Source organism: Miscanthus floridulus, chromosome 16, assembly GCF_019320115.1.
Source record: "Miscanthus floridulus cultivar M001 chromosome 16, ASM1932011v1, whole genome shotgun sequence".
NCBI lineage: Eukaryota > Viridiplantae > Streptophyta > Magnoliopsida > Poales > Poaceae > Miscanthus > Miscanthus floridulus.
Window position 1 is genome coordinate 114325627 of NC_089595.1, and position 13900 is coordinate 114339526.

General features: G+C 43.9%; 1 protein-coding gene across 1 annotated transcript; it reads left to right on the top strand.

Moving 5' to 3' along the window:
* The first annotated feature begins 2069 nt into the window (after positions 1–2069).
* LOC136514074 (cytochrome b561 domain-containing protein At2g30890-like) lies at positions 2070–3786 on the top strand. The gene is made up of 3 exons (XM_066508058.1): positions 2070–2713; positions 2818–2987; positions 3072–3786. The coding sequence occupies exons 1-3, from the start codon at positions 2588–2590 to the stop codon at positions 3532–3534; spliced, it is 759 nt and encodes a 252-aa protein (XP_066364155.1). The 5' UTR covers positions 2070–2587; the 3' UTR covers positions 3535–3786.
* Positions 3787–13900: the final 10114 nt, after the last annotated feature.

Below are 13900 nucleotides of genomic sequence, written 5' to 3' on the forward strand. Positions count from 1 at the left end.
GGGCCGCTGTCACACAACGCTATAAGAGAGAGGTTGGGGCCGGAGCGCTAGACACGAGGTTCGATGCCGCCACTGGACCCTACCGAAGAACCCTAGAATCCCCTCCGATCGTGGACAGCGCTGCAAGTGACGGGAAGCGCCGGCGGCAGCCCCCCGCCCTCTGGACTCCACCGCGCCTACGTTGACGCGACATCGGCGTCCACATCGCTGCGGCGCCATGGACGCAACTGCGCTAGGGCGAGGTACAGGAACCAGTTTCCCTATCTAAGAACAGTTTATCCCCTAATCTACGTTTCAGAGGTTCTATTCTCTATCACACGTATGTGCAGTGCACTAGTGCAACAAGGCCTCTCTCGGTACCCCTCGTGTTTGTTGGGTCCTTGGCGGCCTACTTTCCCATCCCAAATGGCAGCGATGAGATGGAGAGGAATGTGAGACCATGCATTGCGCCTCACCGTCTGTCCGAGAGAAACGGCTAAAAAGGAGGATGAGGACGGGCTGCTCTGTCGGTTGGCCATTACAATAAGACTGCACAGATACAGCCAGCCATAGTGCTTCAGTTATCATATATACATAAATAAAACACGCACCCTACATACTGTATCCGGCATGCCACAGCACCTAGGGAAATGTAGCATAGCATAGTTCCACAAGAAGAAACCTCGAAACACACAACTAAATCCAGTGGCAAGTGGCAACCAAACAAAGAGGAGGCTATTATATATTGGGCACTGATCATGGTGCCAAAGCTCGTCGCTTTCCCGCCGGTACAGCGAAAATCCTCTCTTGACCATCCCTGTCCGCGGCTGACAGGGACTTGTTAACAGATCCTCGCATTAGCAACAACTACTACAAGATGTAGCTTTGCGTCCATCAGCCATGCATGCAGATCCCCCTCCCCTGTTGCTTGGTCAGCACCTCCTGCTTTTCCAGTGAGAATCACATGAGATATATACAAAGCGATGGCTACTTCATCACTAACCCAAAGGAAAAACAAAAGATGGAGCAAAAATTGATGCCATGATGGCTACTTGTGAGCTGACATGTACATGTATGTAGCAGGGAGGCGTCTTGCTTGCACATCGCCATTCATGCACAGCAAGAGAGTTGGCATCCAACATGCAGGCATGGAGTTGGTGGGAGGCCGACTGGGGGGGCACACACAACACACGCTCGCTGCTGCCTGCTGGACCGAGATCTCACTAGCTCCCGTCAAGGATCGAGGTGATGGTGTCTGTAATCTTTGCACTACCAGCCCGCTGTTCAAGCAAGCAATCCCAACCGATCCACGGCGTAGATTCAGATCCCGGGTTCTTGTTACAGCAAATGAAAATGTTTGCAGGTATGGCTGCAAATGTTTTTTTTTTTAGATTAAGAGGTATGGCTGCACATGTGTTGTGAACTTAAATGGGCAGATTAGGTTGTGGCAGCATTCTGTCATCACAATATAAAGTACTCCTGGATGATGAATTTATCAGCCATGGTACAGTGTTTTTCTACCACAATAAATCAACTTCAGCTATCTTATCAGCCGTAGAAACCATCAGCACGAAAATCAGTAGATCATTATGTCGAAATCCTATAACATTCTTGCTAGTTCTGCAAAACTGTACCGAAACTAAAACAGAAATGAACAGGCCTGTGAATGTATGCATGATGTTTTTGTCAGAAATTCAGGCCTCATTTCATTCACCAAGAGCTATACGTATCAATGCGGTTAGGCAGTACTGTCATGGCCATATCTGAAGGGGGAAAAAAAAGCAGAACGACGATGCAAAGCTGCCTGCCTGTGCTGGTCTGGTCTAGAAGGTTAGTTAGCCTAGCCATTGGACCTCGCTAGACAACTTGCCTACAACCCTTTTGCTTTTCTGTGAAACCTTGCCTACAAAGTTCAACAGTTGATACCCTACTTTCAGGCCTGCTTTTCTCTTGCAAATTTTCCTGGATGCTGATACATACAGGAGCAGCCAACAACATCTTGGTGCTTCGTGCTGCACCACCACAACACAAAGCCGTCCTTTCACACCATCATACCGCAGAGCTGTCAAACCGTACCCCCAAAGCTCAAAGGAGCTAAAGAGCGCCCATGCATCTATCTCCGATTCCATCCCCTCCCAACAGCACAAAAGTCCACCGCACTATATTATCGCTAGGCGGCAAAAAGCAGCGGCAGCTGCTCATATCCAAATGATTCACTGGACACCCCTCCCAAGTTATTCCCCCAAGACCGGCCGATCGCATTCTGTTCCTTGAATTCCTTGGAGGATTCTTTCATTCGCCTGCAAGTCATCTTGGAAGACCAAGACCTCGGCTGCGCCGCATTGCGCGGAGACCTGGAACAAAGCCTCGGTTTTGTGCTGTTCTTCTTGTTCATTCTTTAGTGCAGATAGGTTTCTTCAGCTCTCCTTGAGTTCTGTAATGCCGGTACATAAAAGGCCGGGAAGGGCTTGGAAGGAAGGAATGACTTGAGGTGATAGTGTGTGCGCGAGATAGAGAGAGGGATTGTGAAAGGCTGAGAGCTCTGCCTGTTCTTCCTCTTTTGGCGTTCGTTTCTGCCGAGGAGAGACTGCATTGACAAGCAGCAGCAATGCTACTGTTCAGGAGAAAAAGACTGCTCCTTGCATCTGCAGGCTGTGTGATTCACATGCTTCTCACACCAACCCATGGTGGCTCAAATTCAGAGCAGAGCTATAAGATGGCTCAACCTTTGGAGGTAATTTCCATGCCCTCTACTCCTGAGCTACCAAAGTTTTCCCGGCTCTGTTCACCTTTACTAGATTATGAGTCTCTGACAGTACACCTGGATTGATCTTGCAGCTCACACCCAAGCTCTCGTTGCAGCTCAAGCTCCATGCCTTCCTGCTCTGGTCTTCGGTTGGCTTCCTGATGCCGATAGGGGTGCTGCTGATCAGAGCCTCCAGCAATGTCAAAAGCGCCAGAAACGTCAGGCTCCTCTTCTACTGCCACGTCGCTTCCCAGGTCTGTCCGTGACATGAACTCCGTCTCCTGCAACTGCAATCGCCATCAGAAGACATGATACTCACATGCAAAGCATCCGGACATCGTCGCAGGTCGTCGGCCGTCGCTCTCGCCTCCGCCGGCGCGGTGCTGTCGATAAGCAACTTCGAGAACGTCTTCAACAACACGCACCAGAGGATTGGGCTGGCGCTGTACGGCTTCATCTGGCTCCAGCCGCTCGTCGGCTTCCTGAGGCCGGACAGGGGGGTGAGGACGCGGAGCGCGTGGTACCTGGCGCACTGGCTCCTGGGCGTCGGCGTCTGCGTCGTCGGCGTCGCCAACGTCTACATCGGCCTGCACACGTACCAGGAGCGGACCGGCCGGAGCGCGCGGCCGTGGACACTGCTGCTCACCGTCGAGGTGGCGGCCTTGGCGTTCGTGTATCTCGTCCAGGACCGGTGGAGCTACGTGGTGCGGCAGCAGGAGGAGGACGCCGCCGCCCTCGGCGACGAGCGGAGCGAAGGGTCCACCATGTACCCGGCGAACGATCACAAGGAGGTCGTCGTGGTGCCGTAGTCGCCTTGCTGACTCGTGACAGGTCCCCACCCCCAGATTACGCTAGTTTAGCCGACGACCCGTCGAGCGGATGGATTGGAATTATGCCGTCTTTGGGAGCTTGCATTTGTACAGGTTAATAGAAAGGAGGTGATGTGTTTGAACGAAGAGCAACCTGAGTTGGGTTGTTTTTCATTTCAACTCAGTCTCTGAAAGATAAGAGTCTCTTTGGAAATCAGGATTCTGGAGACAGAGAAACAGGAAAACATAGGAATTAAATGCCCTAGTATCTTGATTCCTATTGATCAAACAAACACAGAAAATTGCAAGATCAGAATGTTTGGACGAGGCACATGAAAAACACAAAAATTCGATAAGAGAGAGAGCGACATAAAGGTTTCATGAGGTTCAATTTCTTGGTAAAATTCCTTTAAATCTTTATGAAACAAGCAATTCCATAGAAATTTGATAGGATTTATGTCACACCCAATTTTAGGGATAAAATTGAATACACAAAACTTGTGTGTGCCCAGGAATTAATCACACACACAAGCTGACAAATTACATATAGTATCATCACGATGTCTCATACATCAGAGTTATAATAAAACTTAGTCTTATACAACACAGCGAAATAATAAAAATATAATAAAACTCTCGTGGCCGTCATCACAGGGAAGGTCAACTGGTTGACCACAAGCCTAATAATTCTCCGGGAAATCCTTATACCCGTTGCCATCTGTTACCCATCCGGGATTTTTATCCAAGTAAAGAAAATAAACAAGTGTAAGTACATTCCGTACTTAGCAAGCTAACATGGGGTTACAAAACTCAAAAAGGATAGACTCTGGTTTACTGCAGTTAGCATTTTTAATAGGTCAAGCTTTTATTCTCAATTATTATCAAGTTATGCTTAAGCTCCCATTTAATTCCCATAAGAACAATATCGGAGTCAGGTGTGCCATATGTCAGCACTGAACAACTTTAAATGATCATCAACAATTAACCGGTTATTCTATGAGTTTTCCGGGCCGCTCGTAACCGTGAGCACGGCTATTATAACAGTTTGTTACCCTCTGCAGAGGTGGTGCACATTCACTGCGAGTCATGATCCCCATATGCCCGGGTTAATTACTCCCATGTTACTACCAAGGTGAGCGGGCAGGGTACACTATGAAGCTATTTCATAGGTTTCCCTAACAAGTTAGGGCCGCTTGGTTTCCTTGGCAGGCAGATGTAGGGACCCCCCTTTCCTATGGCACAAATCCATCACGGCTATACTCATAGGAACAGAGGCAGCCCTATACCCAAAGTGGCAAGCCCCATTTACGCCAAAAAGGTAACCTCTAACTAGTTAGGAAATATCCTATTACTGAGCTAAAGTCAGAGCCATATGACTCTCCCGGTTGCACTGTCAGTCCCAGCTTTTGCCGACAGATAAGTCCTTATAGAGGGCCGGGAGCAACATGAACAAAGGTCATTTGTACTTTCGCCCTATGGAACAGTTGTTATAAATCATATTACTCACTTTGTTCCATAGTATCATTCATCAACATGTATATCAAGTTCAGTTAGAGCACTAGCAATCTACCCATATGCATTTAACCCATAGGAGACAAGGAACAGGATAACAATCACTAGGATGTCCTTACGGGTATCAAAATTTAGACACATGCAAATGAGTAATTGATTAAAGTGAAATAGGACATCAAGGAAGGCCCATGTTATACTTGCCTTGGTTCACAAACTTGTGCTGGTCCTGCTGGTCGTCGAAGAGTTTTTGGTCTCCAACGTTTTCCTCACCGTCTGAACGCGACCAACATGGCAACATACAACATTCCAAAAGCATTCATGCAAAGCAAACATTCCTATCATTAGAACAGTACACCAACAGTATTGAAATCAAGATAAAATGTTTGTAAAACTAATCTATGTTTCGCTACGATCACGTCAACGCGAAGTTCACGAAAAACGGAGCTAAAATGCGAAAGTTATGATTAAAACGGGTTTTCCTATAGCCCTATATTTAATTAAATCTAATCATGAAATTAAAAAGTTCCAAACTTGACTAACAGTAGCTCCAACATGTAGCTTATGAAATTACGAAGGTAACGCGATTTGAATGGATCAATTCGGAGCTAAAACGACAATTTTATAAGCGAAACAGTTCGAATGGCATTTCTGTAAATACTGAAAGCGTACTTTTGACTTAAGCCGTGGAGTTTACGCTTTCTAATCGAGATTGTGCATTCGGGGAAATACGTTTTGGACTGCGGGTTCTATTACGCAAAAACAGAGGGGCTCTTTAGCATATCTACCCGTGAAGGGGTATCGGCCAACGATGGCCGTCGGATTAGAAATGGACGGTCAGCAACGGATCTGGGGGAAGAGAAGAAATCCGGCCAAGCACAGTAACTCTGGCGGCGGCGCTCCATTGCCGGCGACAAGAAACACGTCGGCGAGCTCGGTTCGGTGGCTATGGGCCATGGTTCGAAGAACCGAGGGCACCGGGAGAGAGAGGGGGAGCAGGGGAACTCGCCAAGGCCAATGAAGTGGCCGGAGAACGCGGCTGAGGCGGAGGTCGTCATGGCCGGTGGCGAAAGCTTCTCGGGCGCACGCGAAACGAGCCCAAACGGCCACGAATTACAAAATTGAAAGCACCGGAGAAAGGAGGGGAGCACGGAGAAGCTCACCGCAGGGAAAAGAGAGGACGAGGGAGGCTCGGGGACGGCGGCCACGCGGAGGCGGACGGCGGACCACGGCAATCCCCGACGCGGCGGTTGCTCAGGCACGGGCGACGCGAGAGGGAGCGGGGAGGGGCAGCAGGGGGAGCAGGGAAGGGCTCTGCTCCCTTTTTGTAGAGGCAGGGGGCGCGGGGAGAGACGCTCCCACGTCTGGGAGTGGGCGCGGCGGTTGCATCATGGACTGGGCGTAGGCGCGGGACGTGCGGAGGTGGGGGAAGGCTCTGACGGCCGTGGCCAAGCTGTCAGTGGCCGAGAGGGAAGGAGGCACGGCAGCAGCGGTTGCCAACCGGACTGGGCCGGCCCAACAGAGGGAAACGGGAGGAGAGGAAAGGAGGGAGGTGAGCGGGCCGTGGAAGAAAGGGCCTGCAGGCCGAAACCGAGGAAGGGAGTGGAGAGAAAGAAATTTCCTTTTTCTTTTTATAAATAAAATTTTCAAATCTCATTTTCAAGGTAAATTTGAATTCAATTCAAATTTTAGTCAAAGCTAATCACTACAGAAACAATGTGCAGCAGCATGAATGCCTCAACTTGTATCTATTCCTTATTATTTATTTTAATTTCACCAAAAATATTATTTTTCCTATATTTGAATGCACACAAAATAACATAAATAAATCAAATTTACTATTTTAAAACAATATAAATTTTAGGGTGTTACAATTCTACCCCCCTTAAGATGAATCTCGTCCTCGAGATTCGGGTGATTGCTTACTCAAACAGTTGGGGATAAGTCTTTCTCAGATCCTCTTCTCTTTCCCAAGTAGCCTCATCCTCTGTATAACGATTCCACTGCACCTTGCACATCTTTACTGTTCGGCTTCTCGTAACTCTTTCGGCAGTTTCCAAAATCTTTATCGGATACTCTTCATAAGTAAGATCTTCCTTGACAACAAGTTCTTCCAAAGGAATTTGTTCTTCTGGTACCCTCAGACACTTTTTCAACTGGGAAACATGGAACACGTCGTGCACACCGGACAAGCTCTCAGGCAGTTCCAACTGATAAGCTACTTCTCCACGTCTCTCTAGGATCTTAAAAGGTCCTATATACCTTGGGGCTAACTTTCCCTTCATATTGAATCTTCTCACACTTGTCATTGGTGACACTTTCAGGTACACATAATCACCAATCTCGAAAGTCAGCTCTTTTCTGCGGGTATCAGCGTAACTCTTCTGTCGAGACTGAGCTACTCTCAAATTATCTCTAATCATTCTCACTTGTTCTTCCACGTCTCTAAGGACATCGAGACCAAACACTTGAGTTTCTCCAGTCTGATTCCAGAACAAAGGCGTTCTACACTTACGTCCATACAACGCCTCGAAAGGTGCCATCTTGAGGCTCTTTTGATAACTGTTATTGTACGAGAACTCTGCGTAAGGCAGACTCTTATCCCAATTATCACCATACTGAAGTGCACAGGCTCTCAACATATCTTCCAAAATCTGGTTGATCCTTTCTGTCTATCCATCAGTTTGCGGGTGATAAGCAGAACTGAAATTCAACTTTGTTCCCAAAGATCTATGTACTTTATGCCAGAATTGCGATGTAAATTGGGTGCCTTTATCCGACACAATTTTCTTGGGAACACCATGTAAGCACACTATTCTTTCCATGTACAACTATGCTAATCTTGCACCATTATAGGTAGTCTTGACTAGTAAAAAGTGAGCAACCTTGGTAAGTCGATCTACTATTACCCATATTGAATCATAACCTCTTTGAGTGCGGGGCAGTCCTACAATAAAATCCATACCAACTTCTTCCCATTTCCATTTAGGGATCTTCATTGGTTGTAGTAACCCTGCAGGTCTTTGATGCTCAACTTTCACTCTTTGACAAGTGTCACACAAAGCCACATATTCTGCCACATCCCTCTTCAAACCATACCACCAATACTTTTCTTTGAGATCCAAGTACATCTTGGTACTTCCAGGATGTATAGAATAAGCAGACTCATGGGCCTCTTGCAGAATTGCATCACGGATAGCTTTCACTTATGGTACACATATCCTTTTCCCGAACCAAAGAGTTCCATTCTCATCCATTCTGAATCCGGATGCCTTTCTAAGCACTACATTCTCTGCTATCTCCTTAAGTTTTTCATCCTCCAATTGTCCTTTGCGTATCTCCTGCTCTAATGTAGGCTCTATCACCAATTCCATTGCATTAGTGACTAGGCTCAAGTTGAGATACTGAAAGTGCATCTAGCCCTTTAGTGGGTTTTGGATGATTGAATGACAACGTGATTAAAGGACTAACCCGTTTGCTAAGTGTGAACAGGAAATAGGTTATCTCACAGGTACTTAATGAAAGCCAAAATGATGTGTTGTTGTATAAACAATCTAGTTCAAGCACAAGACAACAATGCAAATAGAATTTATGTGAAAGCTTATTTCTTGTGGGATTTCTGTGAAAGCAAGCTCGTGATTATTAGTTAATGAGACATGAGGGATTGCATATGGAATGGTCTCATACTTGAAGCTTGCTAAATAAAAATGAAAAAGATAACAATACATATGAATGGATGATTCAACAACAAGATGTGACTTGATGGCTTGAGATGGTGAAGATAGCAAGGAAAGGCTTCGAGGTACTAAGCAAGGGTGAAGGGCAAGCGACGGCTTGGCGGTCGAAGAACCTAGCTAGGGTGAAGAAGAAAGTACTTGCATTTAGTTGAGGTGCTAATCAAGCTAAGATGGTCATATTAATGTGAAGAATCAAATCTATAATGAAGTATTTGATGGAAGTGACTTGATACATTTGGGATTATTCAAACTTGATGAATGGAATCAAGTCACATGCTCAAGATGGCTATGCTCAAGTGAAAAGATCAACATCAACATGTTAGCACCCTTACTTGATGAAGATTGGAAGGGACGGCATCAATACAAAAAAACAACTCAAGTGGTACAAATTCATATTTTCGTTTATCTTAAGTTTAATAGGTATGCCGTACTATTAAGAGGGATGCATCATGTTGATAGATAATGTTTTATAAGTGCTCAAGACAACCCATGTGAGTTCTGAGAATTTGAGCGACAAAAGAGCTAACTAATTTGTTGCTGGCCTGGCAATACCGGTGTCCGATATTCATACCGGACGTGTCCGGTATTTGTCCAGCAGCTGTAAAATTGTTGTTCTCGGGTTGGTTAGTCGAGAGTTCCGATGTAGGTCGGGAGTTCCGACGGTCGGGAGTCCCGGCATGGGTTGGGAGTTCCGACGTCTCGCACTTCAACTGACTTGGAGGGTTCACTGTCCTGGTCATACCGGACATGTCCGGTATGGATGACCAGAGGCCAACGGCTAGTTTTCAAAAGTCATGAGGATCAGGAGTTTCGACGTGAGTCGGGAGTTCCGACGGTCGGGAGTTTCGACATGCGTCGGGAGTTCTGACACCTCACTAACCTTAACTTAGTTACATGTTTTTCAAATATGCTGAGGGTCGAGAGTTCTGATGTGAGTCGGGAGTTCCGACAGTCGGGAGTCCCGGCATTCATCGGGAGTTCCGATGCCTCACAACTTCACTGTAATTATGTTACCGTTGGCGCAGTGTGAGTCATATCAGACGTGTCCGGTATGCATACCGGACATGTCCGGTATTGCAACGGCTATAAAATGGCTAGTTTTTCAAGGGGGCTATAAATACCCCCAAGCCTCCACCTTTGGAGGCTGCTGATTCTGCTGAGATAGACACACGTTTTTGAGCCTTGCCAACTCTCCTAAACCCTCTCTTAGTGAGTGTGTGATCCAAATTGCAAAATCAATTTGTGGGTTAAGAGAGAATTTGAAAAAGAGAGCAAGCCACCACTTGAGCACTTATGCATATTGTCAATCTCGTGATTCACATTTGTTACTCTTGAACTCTTCGGTCCTAGATGGCTAGGCGTCGCTGGAGAGCAACCGAGAGATTGTGGTTGCTTCGGAAAGTTTGTAACGGTCGATTCCACCGCCTCGGAATCAAATTAGTGGAAGGAGGAAAAGGAGTTGGAAAAGACTCTGGCTAGAGTGACCTTCGTGGTACCCTCTAGGGCTGACCTTCGCTGGGTCGCCCGTAGCCCCCTCAACGGAGAGTAGGACTCGAACGAGTCCGAACTTCGGTAAAACAAATATCGTGTCTTAATTCGCATTTCATTTGATATTTGTGTTGCTCTAGCTGTGCTGCAGGTTCTCTGTGTATATTGTCATCTCCATTAGGTGCCTATAGTTTGGTTTGAAGATAGAAATCGAAAGGAGCAAGTTCGGGGCTGATCTGCAGAAATCGTGTATACCGGACACGTCCGGTATTCATACCGGACACGTCCGGTATTTCCTGCCTGCACTGAAAATATTTATTCTCTGTTCTAACTTGGTGTTGCAGGGTTGTAGCTTCTAGATATATTCTTTATACCTTGTTTACTTTGTGGCTAACTTGTGAGGGGTGGTAGTACTCTTGATTGCAATTTAAAATAGATCAAATACATGGGTTTACTAGCTCATGAACAAACTCATACACTAACCACTAGATTATATAATCATTCAAGCAATAGTGGTAGTCTATGAATCTAAAAATTTTCATTTGTAATGCATGATCCTATAAGCATGTACTATATGCACTAACCTTATACTAGTAAGGGATGAAAAATAATCATGCACAATACAATGATACCTTTGCTATATTGGAGAGGAAGATAGTCATATAGATTTCAATTCATTTCTCTAATAGCACCATGAAGTCCAATTATAAGCTTAGTGAAGACCAATAGATGCCAATTCTTTGAATTCCTATTCTTCACCCATATGAATTGAGAATCACTAATGATCAAGTGCACTCTTCTTGTTGTGGTTGGCTTGCTTCTTCTTTGATCATTGCTTGCTTGAGAGTACTAAAAGATGCACCACTTGTAATACCACTTGAAATTTCATGATATCACTTGAAATTTTATGACTTGTTCTCTTTTGGGTGTTGCTTGCTTTCTAGACCAATCTCTTGATTTTCTTCAACCAAGTACCTCAAATGTCCCTTTAGATTACCACTTTGATTTTAGCCATCCAAGCCTAGGGCGAAGTGACCTCTCTCCAAAGAACCATCCTTGATACTTACTTGAAATAACTTAAAAGAAAATCACTTGATCCACTTGAAAGATTTTGTTTGATTGATCCATATTGTTGGACTTAATTCGATGAATAACTTTGAATCCTTCTTTAAGTCCTTTTCTTTCTACTTGTTTAAGTCCTTTTGTTTCTATCAAAAGATCTCCAATTATCACTAGAACTTAAACTTTATCTTCATCTTGATCTTGGTCTTGATCTCTAGCTTGAGTACCAAATGTGTACCAGATACACTCTTCAAACAAATTGTCTTGTACTCATCATTTGTCATGCTTCTATCTCAAACCAAAACCAAAACATAGGTACTTCAATCACTTATAGATATGATTCTAATTTGAGGACCTTTGAATCTAAGTGACTTCTGATCAATCCAATAATTGTTATTTTCCTAACAGATTCTGTACTCTTCAAAGAATAAATCATATCTCCCAAAGTACAAATCCAAAAACTACGAAATTTGGTGAAGATGTGACACACTAAGTCTTCTAGTAGCTGTAAAAATTTTAGCTTCTTTTGACTTCTATATTGCTACCAGATTTTATATCTTTCCACACTACTATATGCTGAAAACTGCTGCACTATAGCTGACAAGATCTACTCCAAATCCGAAGTATCACTTATCCAAATCTCATAAAATTTGCACAGCAACTAATACCATAAGTGTAGAGCATGCAGACCAAATTTCAAGCCAATACAAATAGATTTGGTTGCTCAAACATGTCAATGATCATTGCTAGCTCAGATTTTCAATATTGGACAGATTTCAATAATTGAGCAATTTTTCTCCAAATTGAACCAAACTTGAAATCAACTTGTTTGAATACTCTCACAAGACATATGTCCATTCAAACCACTTACTAGAAGAATTCTTATGAACATATCCAATCAAACCAACTTCAAACTTGATTACTTAAGCATTTAATCCATTCAAACATCTCATAGCAAGCAACATATGCATATATATCCAATTCAATTAACTCATATGCACCCAAATAAACTTTGATCAACAAGAGATATACCTTGATAGCTTATGATCATCTTTGCAAGCTTCAACTCCACTTATTTGCAGGCATTCAAATATATCAATAAATTCCCATAACTTGAATATGACACTTGTATGTTGATAGCATATGGACTTCACTCAATTTTGACTTGGCATTGGGATAGAATTGCACTAGGTTTTAATACTTGACTCAACATAAGATGAACAATAATAATTTCATTGAATCAAGTCTCCAATGCCATGGTACCTACAAACGATCATCCACTTTTCGATGGTACCCAAACTAGTTTGGGTCCTCTCATGTTAGACGCAACATACTTAGGCATAGCCTTAGTATGAATAGCGGATTTTTTGCAACACTAACCAATAAGGTACAATAACAAACCTTCCTAGGCATAATATTTGCATCAATTGAAATAGGCTTAGGATTCTCACTTAGGGGACATGAATTAGCCAAGAATTGATTTTCTCTTTTTCGAATATTTGGCAAAATTATGATTTTTAAAAACTTGAGAGAGATTTTAGACGGACATAGGGATTTTTATGGACTTGAGAGAACCATGTCACATATGATTAGGCAAATAATCAACCAAGGGTAGCAATAATCACAATATGACATGACTAGGTCACAAAGACCCAAAAACCACATGATTTTCAAAAACCACACCACCTACACATGCTAGTTAGGGATTTTGAAAAACATCTATCATATATCACACAAATGCACACACTAGCATATAAAGGGCCTTAGATGCACTTACAATGCATGTATGTAAATACATACCTTTGCCTTGAGCCCACAATATCACCACTGAGATAATACATGGCATGACAACATCATGTTGACCTCACTTGTCAAATAATCATACCATATATGAAATCAATTTTCATCCAAAAGACTACAAATAATGCTAGATAAATTTGTTAGTCCACAATGGTGCAAAATAGAAATTGAGCTCCCCCTAAATAAGTACCACAAGTAATTTGAATGACTTTCAACAGGCACTTTATTCTTTTAAGAATTTGGGAGTCAATTTTCCATTTTGACCAACACAAAGTAATTTGCCATATTTAAATTTCGTTGAGACATACTCACAACCCACTTAGATTTGATAGATCACAAGCTTCTGAATATGCTGCATTGGTAAATATGCTAGATAAATTCCTTCGGTAAATATGCTGCATTGGTGATATAGAAGCAATGCCCAAAGTTTGGAATTGATCCGTGGTGGTTTGAATCGAGAAACCCCGGGTAGGGTTGCTGGTCGCCCATACCAGACGTGTCCGGTATGGCCCAGTAGAGCAGACTCCCTGCTGTTCTCTGACTCAATCCTATCTGAATGGTTTGTTAGGCTTAGTTTCTTTTGTATCCATGTTTTGCAAACCTTGTGACAATGGTGTGTCGAGGTGATTGTAAAACCTTAGATAAAAGAATCTATGTCTAATTACAATTCAAGAATAAGCTATGGGCATGTATCTAAAATTCTTTAGAAATCTTTGGATACAGGACATCAGCCATGAGTGGACGACAGGAGCCAAGGTCCAAGCACAGGC

Bases quoted from the DNA above. Each gene is read 5' to 3' on its own strand.
- LOC136514074 (XM_066508058.1), top strand. From the start codon at position 2,588: ATGCTACTGTTCAGGAGAAAAAGACTGCTCCTTGCATCTGCAGGCTGT. The intron at 2,714-2,817 runs GTAATTTCCATG...TTGATCTTGCAG, and splicing joins AGATGGCTCAACCTTTGGAG to CTCACACCCAAGCTCTCGTT. The intron at 2,988-3,071 runs GTGACATGAACT...ACATCGTCGCAG, and splicing joins GTCGCTTCCCAGGTCTGTCC to GTCGTCGGCCGTCGCTCTCG.